Source organism: Lepisma saccharinum, chromosome 20 (assembly GCF_977018435.1).
Source record: "Lepisma saccharinum chromosome 20, izLepSacc3.1, whole genome shotgun sequence".
NCBI lineage: Eukaryota > Metazoa > Arthropoda > Insecta > Zygentoma > Lepismatidae > Lepisma > Lepisma saccharinum.
In genome coordinates, this window is record NC_139248.1 from 28301703 (window position 1) to 28321284 (window position 19582).

General features: G+C 38.2%; 1 protein-coding gene across 1 annotated transcript in view; it reads left to right on the forward strand.

Moving 5' to 3' along the window:
* Nucleotides 1–597: 597 nt before the first annotated feature.
* The window catches only part of ome (dipeptidyl peptidase 4 omega), a 391261-nt gene continuing 372276 nt past the window's right edge, over nucleotides 598–19582 (forward strand). The window contains exon 1 of the mRNA XM_083142288.1: nucleotides 598–836. Within this exon, the coding sequence (XP_082998414.1) occupies nucleotides 765–836 (72 nt within the window). The 5' untranslated portion in view covers nucleotides 598–764. The remainder of the gene's footprint in view (nucleotides 837–19582) is intronic.

Consider the following 19582-nt stretch of genomic DNA (forward strand, 5'->3'; position numbering starts at 1 on the left):
CAGGGGTCCTGGGTTCGAATCCCGGCCTTGGCGTGACTGTTCTTTGCGAGTGTCCTTTCATTAATAATATCACTCACCCTCATCGTCACGATTAGCGAATAGTGGCAGGAAAACGACGCAAGATAATCTAATTCAATCAGTCAATGTATTCAAAAAGCCTGAGTACATTTTCTTAGTGCAGGCACGTTGTCCAGTTGATAGGTTCCCAGTTGAACAATAGATCCAGTTCCGATAGCATAAGTGGTCTTTAAAAAGATGTTAAAATGACGGATTAAGTCAACTAATATGACGTGCAAAGTCTGATTTCGAGTTATATTTGCCCCCGTGCAGTTAAAAAATGTAGTCAAGATTTTACGAGCTAGATTGTTGCTCCAAAATGATAAAGTTTGCAATGTCTTCTTTATCGCCATTATCAAGTCTTCACGGTACTGCTCGCGCTATGGCTAGGAGAACGTATTGAAGCATGATATTTTGTGGGTCAGCAGTCACACGAGTCTACCAGAACAGCTGACACCTACCGTTATCGGCTGACGTTATTGCAGTGACCAAATAATACAAATGTGGCAACGTCGACTCGTTGTACCTGTATGCCTCTCTCTTTTTCCCTCCTTGCCATTACGTAGCCGAAGCACCAAGTGAATAAGCCACTCCACTCTCTCAGTTTTGTTTTCGTTTGGTGAAAGTGTGCACGTCGAACTGACGTTGTTCGCAGCGAAGTGACACGCAACTACGAGAAGAGCGAAAAGATATTCTGTGTTGGAATAATGGTGTGGAAGCACAACCAATACATCCCAGTGAAGCAAACAGAAGAAGGAATATGGGAACAAACGCGACAGGTAAGTTAGTTATCATTCATTTCGTGTTATTGTCAATTTCTTTAATACGAACTGGCAACTCTGTAACGATATTTTTTTTTTTTTTGTTCTTTGTAACTTTTCAGGCCAATAACGTTCACTTCGGGTACGTTTACTAATTTATTAATATTTATTTACTGAATTGAATGTTACAGCTGTATACTTACTTACCTTTGACGTTTTGACATTCAGCAGAAAGAAAAATGAAAGGATATTTATGTATATATTACGTATTAATCTTCACATACTTAAACAACCATTCACTTCAGACTGTCCACAAATGCCCTTGTACTGCATATGTACACACCGAACGGCCTTCGTGAATGTTTAAATCAACGCATAAAAAAAGTGACTACTTTGAATAGTTTCAGTTCAGTTATGCAACTTTTCACCCATTCGATTCAGTTCTAGTGTTTTATTCCTTTTGTTCTGTTAGTTCTGTCTTGATGATATGAAAAGTACGTATGTGTACTGCGCGTTGAATAGTTTAACGAGAGTAAAGTGTATCTATCACCTTTCATTTGCCGAAAGAATCTACGTATAAAAATTACTTAAGATTCAAAGAGTAATGGATGTTTTTCGTTTAAAGGCAATTATACTAGTTTTAATTCTGAACTTCAATTTTTATCTAATAATTTTAGAACAGGAGAGGGGATGTTGCGAAGAATATTAAGAGTAGATAAACCATTGCTTTGTATTCTGTAGCCAAGGGCGGGGGTTGGGAAGTGATTTATAAAATTTGCGCCCCTAGGCTATCATTTGTTTCGGCCCTGCCGACATTATTATTATTATTAAACATTTTGTTATTATGATACTTCCATTAATTGCATGCTCGGTATTAATAACACTTGGAAACTTTAAAATATATGCATATCTGATTAAAAATTTTACTTTATTTTAGACTTTTACTCTGGTTAAAATACACTACTGATAATAGTGTTATGATGTAAGAAGTTATTTAAATGCTATAAACTCGTTCCTTCTACCTTCTTCCGTGAAAAATCAAGTAAAAGGACTTGACATGTTGTTTTATTTTGCTATTATCACAAATTTAAGGAATTTTAATAGTCGATGGTCTCCTTTTTGTGCCGCCCCTAGCCTAGGATAGCCTAGTGGCAAATCCCCCCTGACTGTAGCATTTCGATATTTTCTGTCACCCATGGGCCATACTTCAGACAGTGTATTCACAGGGGGCGCAGTTAACGGCGGGACAGAGTGGGGGGGGGGCAATCATTGTCACTTGTATGTAAAATGTTGATGACTTACTCAGCGTACACCCTCCCCCGAGTAACTCAAGGTAAATGACGCAGATTATGTACTATGTATAAATTGTACGTAGGGCTCCCATGCGTGTGTGTTTATATATTTTGTCTCTGATCATTTCGTAATTTGAAGTGATTGGCATTAATTTGTTACTAATTAGAACTCGAAATCGAGTCTCGAATGAATGAGCAGATTTTTGTTTGTTTATAATGAAAGCGTTCTTGTTGATTGATGCCAAATTTACTTCAATCGAATTTGAAATGAAATTAATACCGACCAATACAAGCCAACTGCGGTTTGCTCCAACGCCGTTGATTTTCGCACTACAACCATCATTTGTTTATGCAGTGCGGTTGCCAAGGTTACGTATGCAGGAAGCGGAAAGCATGTTGATTGCCTTAACGCAGATTGAATTTCTATCGCACGAGTTTCATGTTGCGTCAGTTTGCATAAGTTCACCTCTGTTGATTGCGGAATTTGAAGCTCGGCCATTGGGCAGAACTAAAGCCGAATCTACGAACCACGACTTCAGCCACAGAGAACTCTTTTAAGTATATGTGTCGTCAAGTGTGTTGCAGAAACTCTGTGATGTCGTTAAGGAGGGCGCGGACCCCCAAACTTCCACGTGCCAATCCCGAAAATTTTCCATAGCTTCGAGGAAATTTTACTTTACCATTAAGAAATTCCAAATTATTTATTTAGAAAACTTCGCATCTTGAACTTGTAGAGTTAAGACTAAGGCCTAAAGCTTGTTCGGCGAAAGAACGAACTTGAAAAATTCTGTTTTTGTCTTTTCCGTCGAAAGCCAGGGAGGGTCACATGAATCGCTGGACAAATCGTCTTGGTCCAGTTGCCGTGGTGAGGGAAAATCCTCGTGGTATTCTGCGTTTCCAAATTTTTCGTTGCGAGTCGTTTTCGAAACTCAACCGATCCCCTGCCTCTCCCTGAAACCTGAAATGCAAGCGAAAGGTGCATGTTGACAGCAAAGGTGTCGTGTACGACTGGACAAAAGTCAGGCATGTACAGCAACACCGCTCCCCCCCCCAAAAAAAAATCTCCAAACTGGAGGCGGAAGTTTACTCTTTGGCCGGTCGGGCTTTAGTTGAATGTAAACGTGATAATGTGCATCTTGCAAATAATAATAAAGAAAATAAACGTATATATTTTTTCATTTCATAAAGACTAACATGTGACTTTACACCTCGCTTTCCATATTATATCCTGTTGAATTCATTCAAATACCTGTTTGTTATATAACGTCGAATTTGTGCCACTTTTAGCTAATCGCGACGATGAGGATGAGTGATTTTATGATAAAATTGATGAAGGGACACTCACAAATTACGCCCAGGACCTGGTTCGAACCCGGGACCCTTTGTGTTGCAGCGCGCTATGGCTGCAACTATCTCGCCCCAAGCTAGCTGCGACTCTGTAACTATATCAACTGAAGGTATTACAAGTTGGGTGGATAAGAGGCAAATCAATAAAGAGAAGTGAAATGGGATTGGCGGACGAGGCGTGACGTTATTGCCTGGGTTTCTGATAGACTATTTTCACGAAATTTTAATAGAGGTTCTTGATGGTGACAGGAACAAAACTAAGAAAGAAAATTATTAAGATATTAGTAGTTAGATGCCATATATCAATGACATTTTATTTACCACTGCATTTCACGTCATTTTCTCTCTGTGGCTTGACGTGACATCATTGGCGTCGCTGACAGAAAGTGAAACTTTTTTGTCGTGACATAAATGGCTTCCTATATCTCCACCTCCAAGGTGTTCATGACATTTAAAGACTGATGTTCATAATTTGTTTTGAAAGTCGTGTAAGGTACGTTGTTAACATGTCGCAACTAGGCACATCTACGCCAATCAAGGCCTCTTTATTAGCAATGACAACCCTTTTTTGTATCAGTCTGACAGAATAACAAGCCTGTTGATTTATTATGCAAAGTAAACCGCGCATTATCTTCGCCTGAAGCCGTAACTGCCATAACATTATACATTGTGAATGGCCTATGATTTTTTTCATGGTCGTGAATTCATGTGAATCACAATGTTTGTTTCTTTATACTATTCCTGACATGTGTATTCTCGTGTGCATTGTGAATGTTGCATGAACATGTAGTTTTATCGCATTCAAACACACACCATAAAAATGTTGAAGAGCTTAATTAGATTGTGTGTGTGTGTGTGTGTATTTCTGGAAAGGGTTGTGTAGCATTAAAAATGTACAATCTAATAACCCATAAGGGAATCTCGAAATGTTATTATGTATGGAATCTTTAGAACAATGGAACGTTTTGGAACATTAATGATAAATGTGACGTTTCTGAGTTCGTATTTGTACAAGTATGAATTTTCGCGATCATTGAATTACTAACTTTAATCATTAATATCACAAGTGGTAGAAATATCAATGCAAGTTTATTGGTGTAACTAATATCTGATATACCTTTATCTCGAAGTGCATAACCCATGTATATACAGCAGTTATAAATGCCCTGAGTAACTAAATGTGTGAGTCTCTTAATCAATTGCCATGGACGTCCGGAAGGCGGAGGGGTAAGGGGCGGCCACGCCCCCTTCCTCCCGCAAATGAATGTCCACCTAAAATGTCCGTACATTTCACACATAATTTCATTTGTCACAATAATTTATGTTAATTATTATAAGGGCGTTGAAGAAACATGATAATTTCGGAATGAAGCTGTGTTTTTTGAGGGGGCATCATTATTATTGGAGAAAAATATGTCCATGTCAATTGCATGTCGTCATCATTCATATTCATTGTCACGACTAGCCTGAAAAGTCATGAAAGTAAAACAAAATTATAAAATATTTTTAATTTAAACCCTTTTCTTCACATTTTCGAAATTTACATAGAACTCATTTTTGGAGCTTTGAGAACGAAATGCACTTGAGTTTTATCGCAGCACTTGGTCTACAATTTTGGAGCAAAATTTTTAAAATATAGTGCGTGGTTTTGGAGTGACGGTCACGTGGGTAAGCAGATGATGTTATTGTGATCACACTAATTACCCAAAAGCTAGAGAGCTGAAAGTCAACATTTGAGAGAAATAGTTGAACCTGTTTCAAGATTGCGGACGCAAAACTGATTTCTCCTATTGTGCATAGCAGAGGCGCCGACTTGTCAAAATTATTGGAAGGGGGGGGGGCTCTGATCACTGAAATAAAGTAATGAATGACTCGCTCTCTCCCTTTTTTAAGTTTTGCCCTCAGTGTTCGGAATCTCATAAAAGCTCATGAATTCCTCAAAAATATCAAAAGTTTTATTCACAGTTCGAATGCAGAATATTAATTGTCCATGGATGGATATATCACAAGTTTCGTCAACCATAATTGCAAAATATTCCCGACTTTTAATATCTGCTACCACGGAGCGCAAAACAGATTTCCCTAATATATCAATGATCTCGTTCTGAATGTCATGCGAGATCCATTTGTAGCCCGAACGTCCCATCCACTACCCTAGTTTATGCACATCGTCTTTTGAAACTCTTTTTATTAAAAAAATTAACATACTCATAACTACATACTTAGTATATAGTAATAAGTCATGTATTTTGCTGTCTCTGGTCATAGCCCCCCCCCCCAAGTTGACGGTTTAGCGGTCTCAGCCCCCCAAAGTTGATGGTCTATAACATATTAAATGTGTATTAAAAGTTAAGTTCATGTGGCGCAATTCAGAGTAAACTTTACAAGAGAAGCAAAATAATACATTAGATTCTCTTAAGCAACATTATTTTGGGGGCTCTGCCCCCACATCGTAAACATTGGGGGGGGCTCGAGCCCCCCCCCCCAAGCCCCATGGAGTCGGCGCCTATGGTGCATAGTCCAGATTCCATAAATCGACAAGTAAAGAGCCAAAATATTTCTGGCTGGTTGCTACTTTGGAATACTAATCCAGACTTGTATTTGGCATAAAATATGTGAAAATATTTCGATTTTGAATTTTGTAGACTTAAACTTACTGCAAGGAACTTTGTAAAATGTAATCGACGCGAATGGAAGATATCTCGTACGCTCGTATGTTCAGGGATCTCTTCTGAATAATTTACTCTGTAGACGGGCCGGAATTAAGTCGGGAGGGGGGGGGGGGCTGGGGCTGCACTCCCATCTACAAAGGGGAATTCAATGAAGAAAAGTCGCTTTGAAAACCTGCTACAAAACGGGAAAAAGTGAGTTACTTGAAATACGATAAAAATATAACAAACCATCTGGCATCCTGCAACTAGAAATTAATTGTAGAATGTAATATTCATATGGCCATAAAAGGGCGGGAGTAGGAAAGAAAGTAAATAATATTATTAATCCACACTGATAAGAAGTAATTATGATTGATCGATTGAATTTGTTGTTTTAAGTTCTCTTTATGCACAGATAGGCTAATCGGGACTCGACCTACAGAAAAAATGGGATCCGAACCACTGTACAATGTGCCTCCACCGGGTATCGAACCAACGACCCCCTCATTACAAGGCAAAAGTGATTATGTTTCTAAGGATATGAGGACATATTCTACCAAGTCGCAAATCTTTCTTTTTCTCATGAGACCCAGATGTTATCATGAGAAACATTTGATGAATTTCCTCGCGGAAGGCAAGAAGGTTTTAAGAGCATCGTGAATATTGCTGAGAGAGAACTTATAACATTCCATAGCAAGAAATATGTAAAGAAAACTCCCGTACGAAACTATAGCCATGAGATCAGAGTACTTCCTATATATAATTGCATGTTAAATTTCTTTTCGCACGTCAAGTGTGTTTTCCAGTGCTTGATTACACTAGGTTTATCATAGATTTCTGAGGTTATTACAGATTTCTTGAATTGATCACACCATTATATGCATCAAACAGTGTTTTTTTCTGCTTGCGAAGTGAACTTGCCGTGTCGCTTCTTTCTAGTCGTTTCGATCTGAAAGTTCTCAGTAAGGTGAAGTACAATTTTTCACTATAACTATATTGTCACACGTGGACCCACGAATAGCTAAATAGTTATCGCTCTCGCCTTTGATGATCCAGAGATAAATTATTTATGAAGAAAAATAACTAGAAATACAATATATAAAACAAAGCTACGCAATAGATTACTAATTTCTTCACACACAAAACTATGTGTTTCCAAAGCTTCAATGGCTTTACTGAAATTTCATATTTTCACGTATATGTTGTGATTTTTCTTTTTGTTATGCAACATATTTAGTTTTTGCACAAACAAAATATGAACATTAAATTATCATATTTGCATATAAAGTGACGAGAAGGGTAACGGGAGAGAGAGAACCCTGGGATTAAGAAAATTTATTTTTGTTGCCAGAAATAATTGCCTCCTCTGAGGTTATCCCTGATCTCCCTACCTCGTTACCTCTCACACACTGTTGTGTTACATCCTTCCCAACTTAAGTTTTGTTAACAATTTGTAAAAATATGTTATCATGGAACACTGCCATGACTGGAATTAAGTAATCAACACCTCTTTTGCCCTCTTGTTCTTGTATGAAGAACACAAGACTCGTCGTGTCGCTTCGTGTATTATCGTGTCGTGTCGGATTGTCACGGATCGAGTGTGAGGCTGGCCTAACGATACAATGTTAGAGTAAGATTATTTTCATAACATCTCTGACTGTTCTGCATTTGCAGCTTGGGAGCGAGTCACAACTTCCGAAGCAGCCAATCAACAAGCGAGCTACTGAAATCATTCCAACCGGGCACCAATCACGGACCCTCTTTCTCACGCTCCTCGCTGTCGGTAGGCTCACTAGCTAGACTCGCGCAGTCGGCCAGAGCTGTTCCGAAAATAATCTGACTATACCCTTGAAATTGGCTTAAGGAAACTTATCACACATCAGGGAGGGTCAAGATAAAATTGTCACCCACGCGAGGTGGATTTTTGGCGACCCCCTACTTTCCTGTCTTTCTACCCTGGTCCTCCTACTTTCCATCCTCCTCCAAACATGAACATGTTATATATTTACGAATTTAACGACGAAAAATATTAGCCTTATTTTAAAAATACTGTGTGTTACTTATTTACTCCGAGTTTCAGATACAGTCTTATTTGGCCATTTTACACTGAAACAACATAAAGTAGAAACAAAAAATAACAAAAGATAAAAACAATAACAAGATTGGGTAGATTTACATGTTCTTGGTCAATAATATACAAAAATTACATTCTGGAAGGAAAATATCTACATTCAGGGGAAGTTTGTTGTAGATGTCTTCAATAGAATAAGTAGACACCACTTTGTTCTTTTTTAGGGAATAAGTAAGGACAGAGCATTTCTGAGGGTTTAGTTCTAAATTCTACTGACGACACCACTTAACAAGTTCTGTGAGAGCATTTTGTAGAATCATCATGTCATGATGCGATGATATCTCCTTAAAGAGTTTACAGTCATCCGCAAACAAAAGTCTATTGATAGGGAGGGAGGACAGTTTTTCAGGGAGGTCATCCATGTACAGAAGGAATAGAAGCGGCCCTAAGACACTTCCCTGGGGAACTCCAGACAAGACGGGAAGAAAGTTAGAAGAGGTACCTGAAAGAACAACACGTTGTTCATGCTCATTGAGGTAGTCCTGCAGTAAAGAGATAAATTTGCCATGGATGTTAAATCTGGATGATAATTTATGAAGAAGAAATTTATGATTAATTTTGTCAAAGGCTTTCGAAATGCCCAAATATATAGTGTCAAGTTGGGAGTTATTATCAATAGCTCTGGCAGCATGCGAAAGTAAATATTTGTTAGGCAAGATCTGCCTGGAAGAAAACCATTACTGTTAATGAACATGTGTAGGTATGTGTTTATTTAATACAGATATGTGTTTATTTAATGCCTAACATAATTACGTACAAATAACAGTAATCTCTTGCTTACATTGCTCTTACAATCATGTTATGCAGCAGTAACTTTAATTAATTCCTGTCAAATATCCATCTATTTTTAAAACAAATAGCCACGCCATCCGGTGGAGGAATATATTATATCCTGGAGCAAGCGAACGAAAGCAAGTTTCTGAGCAAGTAGTGACGGTAGCAGGACAATTGCGATGGCGAACAATTGCGATGACGGACAATTGGGATGAACACAGTAGTGAAAGGTCGGCTGGACAATTGCGATGACATTTTAAATCTTCTATCAAATTGAAGGGTGACTTAACAAAGGAATGATGTAAATATTGATATTTTCAGCTGGGAATTTGGTTCAATCAAGTTTTTGAATATGGGCTAGAGCCAACAGCCCACCTTTTGAAGTGTCCCGTTTCCTCATATGTGCGAATACACTTCCCAACTCTCGTCGATTTTAATGTCACGCTTCATCCTTTTCTGACCTTCTAGATTAAGTTCCATCCGCATGTCCTTGGTGTTGTCGTCTTCTGCTTGGCCCTTGAGGCAGACCAGAACATCATGAATTTTTGGATGCGGTCTTCCAAGACACCTATCTATTTTGTTGTTCCAACCTTCTACAGCTTTATTAGTTCTGTGGCGCCTTTGGTTAGGTTAGTTTAGGTCCTGATGGTCGCAATTGTCCTACCATTAATTTGTAAAATGACCTTCACCGTCAAAATAATCGCAATTGTCCTAGATTCGTAGTGACACGAGACGGCTTGACCAATGAACACGTGAGAGGAACTGGATTGCGTGGAGGGGGTAAACAGACTGCAGTTACCAGCCTTTGCAGGTATACTGCTTCGCACTGCCCACTCGACTTTCCTCCCTTTCTGCCGCTACGCGCGGCCTTGCTCCAGAGATAACCGGAACAGGGTATAGTCGTTTGGATCCCACTTTAAAATGTATGTCCAGTCCCGATTAGCCTTTCTGTGAATAAAGCAGACTTTGAAATAAAATCAAACAAATGGGCACGACTATGTAATCAGTTCGACCCATTTAACGATCTGAAAAATTCCATATATCCATCGCATAACGTATCACACGAAGTTACAAACTCTCCTTGTGCATGTGTGTAAACAATCCTGACGGAATATTGCACTGGAAATTTCTCATTGTTTGACGCGCCATGTTCTATGAATGCGAAAATTAATTACCATGAATTAACATACTACCTGTTTGTTGTTCTGTATAGATGTTAATGAGGAAATACGTTCTCATCAAAATGTTAAAACAACACTTCAACATGAGTCAAATTCACAGCTCAATTGCTTTACGGCGTTTCGTTTTCACTCGCTAATTATTGTTTCTGCATAATTTCATGATTAGTGTTTGACGATGCATTATATTCTGTATCGCTTGATTGATGTATCATCGTAACAGGTGTAAACGATTCCCATATACATGATTTCACTCTATCATGCTTCACTACGTTTTTGCCCGAGTTTGTGTACGGTCATGTGTACATTCCAAGGTTCCGTGTACAGAGACGAGCCAAGTAGCATATCAAGCTACAGAGAGGTAAGAATAGGAAGGTTTCTGATCCTTGCTAGTTACCAGTCTACGTTCCAAGGTTATTAGAAATATAGGCGTGTTTCACCTACGTCTCAAACTGCTGAACTGTGGCTTCGAGCAGCCATGATGGAGGCCAGTTGTTGTAAACACACAGAATTCAAGCGGGTGGGCGGGAGATTTCAACCTTGTTTACGATGGTACATTGTGCAATATTCTGTGTTTCAAACAGAAACTCACGTTATTTCACTGCACACAGCAAACAAAATAGGCAGCAAACATGGCGGCTGTGCGAATCCTGACGTCACATGAACTCCACCTACATATCACGCAGAGAACTAAATGCATCATATCGATTGATGCACCAGAATGCATCGATTGATGCACTAAAGTGTGTTTTGTGGCTTCTTCAAAGGATCAGATTCACATTTGATGCATTTGGGTGCATTTTTGTATGTCGTGAAAGAAACACCAAAGTGCATCTTTTGATTCAAGTGAGGATTCCTTTCAGTCGAGATGCACTTCAATGCATCAGTTGATGTTACTCGATACACCTTCATGCATCTTTTTGGATGATGCACTTAAACGTTTGGTCTGAGCTGCAGAGTTTATGTAGCTCAGACGAAACGTTTAAGTGCATCATCCAAAAAGATGCATGTAGGTGCATCAAGGTGCATCAAAACGCATCAACTGATGCACTAAAGTTCATCTCGACTGAAAGGTATCCTCACTTGAATCAAATGATGCACTTTGGTGTTTCTTTCACGACATACAAAAATGCATCCAAATGCATTCAATGTGAATCTGATCCTTTGAAGAAGCAATAAAACACACTTTAGTGCATCAATCGATGCATTCTGGTGCATCAATCGATATGATGCATTTAGTTCTCTGAGTGAGAGGTTGGGCAGATTGTTTTCCTCATGATGACGTACCATTGGTAGAAGGTGAATTCTAGGATGTTCGGAAAAAGGCACACAGAGTGATTAATTCAGGGGGTGGCCCGGGGTAGCTAATTCCCTTCCGAAATACGTAGAAGTCACCCCCCTGGTATTCTGGTAAGAAATTTGGCAACCATGTTCACTTTGTTTTTGTTTTTTAATTTAATTTAACGTATACAACGTACTTTTTTCTGGCTTTTTCGTAGTAATAAGCACTGATTCAGTCCTTTCTATAATTAAAAGTCAGAATAATGAACAAATTTAAATTAACTCAGTTAGTGGAACAAAGAATGTTTCTATTGTAACGAAATTGAACTTCTTGCAGTTATTATAACAACGGTTGGTCAGTCAACAGTTTTCTGTAGAATGCTGGTCCAGTGCTTCTGCAATTATAACGATATTTACACTTTATTTAGTTTAATTTAATTACATTTCGAAGGTTAGGTGCAATTTAAAAATATTAGATTTGATTTCATTAGTATTATAACTTTGTGACTATGACATTCCCCGGAAGGTTTGATATCCCACCCAGAGATAAGTCGCTGGATTAAGACTGGGCACATAAGTCACAAACTACCATTTTCTGTTGATTTAATTTAAGTTGTACTGAATCAATAAAAGAAAATATTATAATATAATTTTATATCGGACATGTAAAGGGTTTTCCAATAAGAATGATATGATTTTGAAATGAACTGGCAACTATGATTCAAATGTTATAACTGTCACTAATTGTCATTTGCATTTAGTATACTGTGACAATTCATCATGGCTAAATACACTGTAGCTACACGCTTCAAGAACGTTTGGTTATTATCAAAAAAATCATGAAAATGGACGGTCTATTGAACTTGAAACGGATCATAATTTTGGGCAAAAAATTATCTTCTCAGATGAAGCTCATTTCTGGTTAAGTGGATATGTTAACAAAAAAAATGTCATTTTTGGTGTGCAAACAATCCACAACAGATTCACGAGAAGCCCTTGCATCCGCAAAAGGTTACTGTATGGTGTGGTTTATGGCATGGTGGCATGATCGGACCATTTTTTTTTCCAAAACAAGGTAGGAGATGCAATTACAGTGACTGGTAAGCGGTACCGATTGATGTTAACAGATTTTTGTGGCCAAATTGAGATGAAATTGATTTGGAGGACATGTGGTTCCAACAAGACGGTGCCACATGTCACACTGCTAATGCCACTATCGACGTATTGCAAGAACAATTTGGTGAAAGGATAATTTCAAGAAATGCAACTGTTAGTTGGCCTCCAAGAAGTTGTGATTTAACTCCCTTAGATTGCTTTTTGTGGGGTTATTTGAAATCTATAGTCTATGCAAACAGACCATGAATCCTTGATGCATTAAGATTGAACATCGAACGCTGCATTCGTGACATTAGGCCCGAGTTATTGCACAAAGTCATGGAATCCACTCGTGTGTAGGAAGTCGAGATGGACACTTAAATTATGTGTTATTAAAAACATAATGTAATAAACTATGCTTCAAAATAATATACTGCTGGACAAAAAAAAACCGGACACCTTAATATTTGACACCTGAATTGCAATTACATATTATTTTATTCTAATTTAACTTATCAACAATTATTAACAAATTATTGGAAATAAGAAAACCTGAATATATTCAACTGAAAACAAATTATTGTATAAATTACGCAACACTACTAAATTTACTAAAAATGCAAGTGTGCGGTTTATTTTGTCCAGGGCAGTGTATAAAAAAGTTTGGTTGTATCTGAAATAAGTTTTTATTTTATTTAATTGTAAAATCATATCGTTCTTATTGGAAAACCCTATAAAGATACTAAATAGTGACGATCCAGCATGTATATCATGTCTGTAATGTTTGCTATTAAAATAATAAGCATAACTGTCTGCTGTACAGTTGCATGTCTTGATTCAAGTACTTTTCCCTACCAGCCTAGAATTGATCCATGAAACGAATATGAAATCCATACGTTAATGTTGCATTTCAAATATAATAATAATAACCCGTGGCGCAACTGCCCTTGAGGGCCAAGGCCTACCTGCCGATCGCCGGCCTCAGTTCCACAAGCCTCAGCAGAGATGGGCGATCATCCAACCAATTGACTTGTGGTCAGCATGACGGACCCCTGGTTGTAAGTTTCCATGGCCGGGCTACGCTACTCATTCATAGCTCCTCAATTTCCTCACGATGGTGGGTGACCACCGGTCCCATACACAGGCCGAAATCTCAGGAGAAAAATTATTACACTTCCCCAGAAGACTCGAGCGAGCGTTCCTGAGCCCAGGCCCAAAGCCTGAAGTCTTCAGAAACGCCACGGTGCGGGACGGGGTTGCACTATGTAGATAGAGGGAAAATGTCTGACAACTGAACGCACGGAATCGAGTGCACAATTGCGCATTTCCTGATGACAGTTGCTTTTCTCTTCATAAGCAATACAGTTTCTCCTTTCAGTTAAATTGAAAATACTGACAGGTACTTATACATAACACGAAATGAAAACTATTGCCCGATGTTTACAGTGAGAAATATGAAATTTCATTTCTTTCAGTATTTAACAATATAAGCACAGATTGTGATACAAATAATACACTCTATAGCTCAAGTAGAAATTCCTTGGTGGGGTGATGCTTTGTCGAGTTTGGTGATTAGTGGGGGGATGTTTGCATGGAATGACATGGAATTAATGAATGAATTAAAAATTGTTGAATGCTTCGACGTATAAGGCCACATTGTACCTTCAATTTATGCGAGGAAATTGCCCATTAACTAAAATTCTTACCTAAGGGTTAAAAAGGGGTGTTAAAAGTCTCTTGGGAAAAGTTAAAAGTGCAAGGTTGTAAAAAGAGCTGCACAGGACAAACACAAAACATTACAAAATAAGAATTAACTAAAAGCTTCTTCACAGGCAGAGACAAGCTCTTCTCAAAAAGCTAAAAACATTGGATAAAACACTCTTGTCATCTCCCAACAGGGATGATAAACAGTTGGAAATATTAAAAGCAGGGTTTGTTAAAGGAATATTAAATAAATTCGATTCCGGTCCAAGAGAGAAAATCAGCAGACGTAAATGGGTTCTGGACCGTAAAGAACCTTTTTATCTGTAAAGTATTTCAAATTGGTCCAGGAACCTTTTTTCTAGATCAATTTAAATACGGTCTAGGAACCTTTTTCTCGGCTGAATTTAAATTTGGTCTAGGAACCTTTTTGCGGTTGAATTTAAATTCGGTCCAGGAACATCTTTTCCGGCTGAATTTAAATTCGGTCCAGAACCTTTTTTCCTGCTGGATTTAAATTCGGTCCAGGAATTTTCTTTTTTAAGGATCAATTTAAATAGCCCAGGAACCTTTTCTCCGGCTAATACGGTCCAGAAACCTTTTTTCTGGATGAATTTAAATACGGTCCAGAAACCTTTTTTCTGGATGAATTTAAATACGGTCCAGGAACCTTTTTTTCAATGAAGCAATACGCAACTTGGACCGAATATAAATTGTGCGAGGAAAAAGTTTCCGGTTCTGCAGCGGAACTCATTAGAATTTATTGGTTCCTGGACTTTTAACAATCCTGATTAAAAGTCTGGCTGAGGGATGCAAAATTGGCAGATTGGAGAAGAATATGCCGAACACTTAAAATGACGAATCCACGACTTTTGCGACACCGTCGTATGCGACACTAGCATTTCTGCCGTCATATGCGACACTGTATGGAAAATATATTCCATGAGAGTTGCGACACCGTCATCTGCGACACAAAGTGTAAATAGCTTCCCGTCACACTTTATCCAGGATTAGGACTGGCAGCATTATGGAAGCTTGTGTGTTTTTAAAACCTTTATTAGTTTTCCTTCACACTGGCATTATGGAAGCTGGGTGTTTAAAAGCTGGATGTATTTATCCTTTGTCAATGACGGATTGTTTAGATCCCTTGTCAGTATAGGAGCAGACTGCAATCCCTTGTCAATGTAGAAATATAGAATGCGTCGTTTCTCTTGTAGTTGAACCAACATCTTACTATTTTCATTCTAATTTCTGAACGTACGCCATTCTCCTCAAAAAGCGCTTAAGATCTCTATGTATTTCATAGTCTGCAAACGCTCTTTGTATTCTCTCATCTAATGTAATGTACTGACGTCGTCTACGTTTCCCTTTAAGATTCAAGGCACTCATCTCACATAAGTAGTCGTCGTACACAGCTTCTAATATTAAAGTCTTCACTAATTGGTACACGTTAGGACTTGACTTTTCCGTCAATACATTAACTGTATGGTTCCATCCCTCGACTGCATTGTTAGTCCTGTGCCGCTGTTGGGAGCAGTTCCACATGGAAATGTCGAAAACAGTGTTGTTCATCCACTGTTCAACGAAATAATCCAAAAGTTTTCTCAATATGTCGTGGTTTGGCGCATCTTCCATCACACACAGCCGTCCATCATCGACGTCAGCCACAGGGAGGTAAGCCAGAGATGAACACATTCTTATACACAGCCGCACGTCTGGATCTGTTTTGTAATCGTTTGTCAGTAACAATTCCTGCACCTTTCGCCACAAACATTGGTTAAAGTGATAATTACAACCACTGATCTGAGCCTCGGGAAATACTTTCTTCAGAGACGCTATTGCTTCTGCACGTACGCAATGTCGCTAATTCTGGTAAACAAATTAGAAGTCGTAGGGGAAAATCCAAGCAGTGTCGCTTATGACGAAAAAAAAACAGTTTTCGCCTTACTGTGGCAAATGACGGTGTCGGAAATGTCGGAACTCCTAAAATGACAAGGAGACAATGAAGGAGGGTGGGGATGCCTATCCAAATTATCCCAGGTTGATGCTTGATGAAAAATTTCTTATCTGGAGGATGGCATTATCTCCCCCCCCTCCCCCCAATGCAAGCAAACTTATGCTTTTACTTAACAAGAAGCAGACTGAGTTCCACAGATAAAACTGGATTTGTCGGGAATAAAGAAGTGTGAATTCTTTCTTGTAGTTTCGCACTTTTATGCACGCATGAAGCGTGAAATTGTGTTTGTTGTTGGTGAAGAAACTTGGGACAATTGTAAAGAATTAAAATAAGCTTTTGTTTTTGCCAACCAACTCTTTACGTGTCTCGTTTCGTCCTTCTAGTAAGCGTAAATGCTTTCTTACAATGGAGAAAGGTAGTCACAACATGCAAACAGTTATATTGTCTACAATTGGCTAAATTGTTTGGTATAAAACTACAAGATGTGAAATAATAAATATGTATGTTCTTTTTTAACCGAAAAGTAATGCAATGTTCGTCGACATGAACAGAGAATAGGTTCGCAGTGCAAAGAGCGCCTCCTCTAAGAGTGTACACTCACCGGCAATAAAGATGGGACACCTAAATCCTGAAGTACTCGCTTCCCTGCAAAGCGTTATGTGTGTCGAGCGCTGGTAGAAGTTGCCATTGAAGATTTACTATTAAAATCGACTTATCGCCCTAGTCAGGTAACACACATCGCCTTGCAGGGTAGCGGATATTTCAGGATCTATGTGTCCATTTTATTGTCTGTAGCTGTACAAGACACAGAACATTATGAATTAGGAAAAAATATCGTGCATTATTTTTACATCAAAACAGTTAAAATGTCGAACTAAATACAGCCGGCTTCTGTGGTGGAGTGGTTAGCACAGCGCGCTACGGCAGGAGTCCTGGTTCGAATCCCGGTCTGGCTTGGCATGGGTCTTCTTTGTGAGTGTCCCTTTATCTATTTCATCATGTCATCACTCATCGTCATGATCACCCAAAATCGGAAGAAAAGAGACGCTGAATAACAATAATCATGCTAAGACTAACGAAATGATAGGCAATAATATTAGAAATGATGATTTCAGAATAAATTTAGTACGTTAAGTAAACATTGGATACATTTTGGTTATCTCAGTGGTCTAGGGTGTTGAGTGGTCGACTCACTATCTCACCATCGAAGTATTCTGCTTCAAATCCTGGCCTGGGCATGGTGTTCTTTGTGATTGGTCCTTTATCTAATCATCATTCATCTTTGTCGTAGCGATTAACCTAAATAATCAACAAAGTGATGTAAAATAAGTGATATACAAAGACAAACCGTTTTTGACAGCTAGAGCCTTACATATAGTACAGCATCTAGCTTCATCAGCGGCAAACAATAAAAACAAAAACAAGCAAAATGTACAATTCGCAGTTTGGATTTCGTGCGAAATCGAACTGAAATCAAATTGAGTCATGCACAGCAAATGTCTTGGTCCATTCCTAGGATGTGTACCCCCTCCAACATGTCGGTCTCAAATTCGTATGGAGAACTATTTCTTGGTCTTGGATACAGGCAACATAATACTGTGTCCCAACTTATCCGCGTCCATAAAACACAAGATAATCAGTTTGTTTCACGCATCATCTATGTAATCTATTTATCTTCATCGTCACGTTTAACTCGTGGGGTAAAAATGCGACGCCAAATAACGAAAATGCAGTATATGAAGGGGATGGTCCAAACTAAACCCAACGAAAAGTTGATAACATGTATTAATTATATCTGGTGCCTTATTTGTTGTTCCGTTTGCGTTCTATGTAAAGACTGTCTTTCTGAAATTGTGCGGACTAAAACAACTGTAAACACTTCACAACAATAGAGAAAGGGGAAGAATATCCCAACCAAAGTCGTTTTCGAAAATTTCTATCCTTTCGAGAAACCGTTATGATATTTCATGTTCTGCAAAATGATATCTGTCTAGAATTTCCCTCTAGAGCATAACTAACTAACTAACTCCCTAGCCTTCTTAAACCCGAAGGTTCATGGCTGCAGCAACACAGGCCTTCCATCTGTCCCTATCTTGAGCAAGTTCTATATACTCTTTTCCATCTCTACCGATTTCCCTTAGGTCCATCTCAACGTTGTCTCTCCATCTTCGTCTTGGTCTTCCTACAGGTCTCTTACCATCAGGTTTCCCAACAAGAATCCTGTAAACTCCTCTTTCCTCTCCCATTCGTGCCACATGGCCTGCCCACCTAAGTCTTCTTGATTTAATTATTCTAATAATATCTGGACATGAATACAAATTATGTAGTTCTAAATTATGTAACCTTCTCCACTCGCCTGTCTCCTCATCCCTTTTAGGTCCAAAGATTTTCCTAAGGATCTTATTTTCAAATACTCTCAATTTATGTTCCTCTTTCAATGTAAGGGACCAACTTTCACATCCATATAGTACTACAGGCAAAATTACTGTTTTGTATATTTTAACTTTTAGTTTCTTAGATATTAAACGAGAACACAAAAGTTTATGAAGAGAGAAGTAACATGCATTTCCTGAATTAAGCCTACTTTTTATTTCCTCTTTAATATCATTTTCATTTGTTAATATTACTCCTAAGTATTTGAATTTGGAAACTGGTTCAAACGAGTTGTTATCAATAATTAGATTTTGATTATTACCTAACACTTGGTTTCGGCCTGTAAGCATATATTTAGTTTTCTCTTTGTTAACTTCCAAACCTATCTCTTTAGCAGTTTTGAAAAATATTTTAGCATTATTCTTAATTGTATTCACATCATCTCCCAGTAAGTCTACATCATCTGCATATGCTAACAACTGAGTCACACCATTTAATTTTAGTCCTTCTTTAGTTTCTTTTACCTTCCTAACAGCATATTCTAAGGCAAAATTAAGGAGCAATGGAGATAATGCATCTCCTTGTTTTAACCCATCATGAATTGTAAATTTGTCAGACATATTAATACCCACACGAATTTTACTTTCTGTTTCACTGGTGCATATTTTTATCATACTAACAAGCTTCTTACGTATTCCAAACTCTACTAATATATTATATAATTTATCTCTTTTGACCGAATCATATGCTTTTTTGAAATCAATGAATAGCTGATGGACATTTTGATTATATTCCCACTTTTTTTCAAGTGTCTGTCTGATGTGAAAAATTTGATCTGTAGTTGATCTGTTACATTTAAATCCACATTGATAATCACCTATAATTTCATTAGCATATGGGGTTAGTCTTGTTAAAAGAATGTTAGATAATATTTTATATGTTGTTGAGAGTAGAGAAATTCCACGGTAATTATTGCAGTTCATT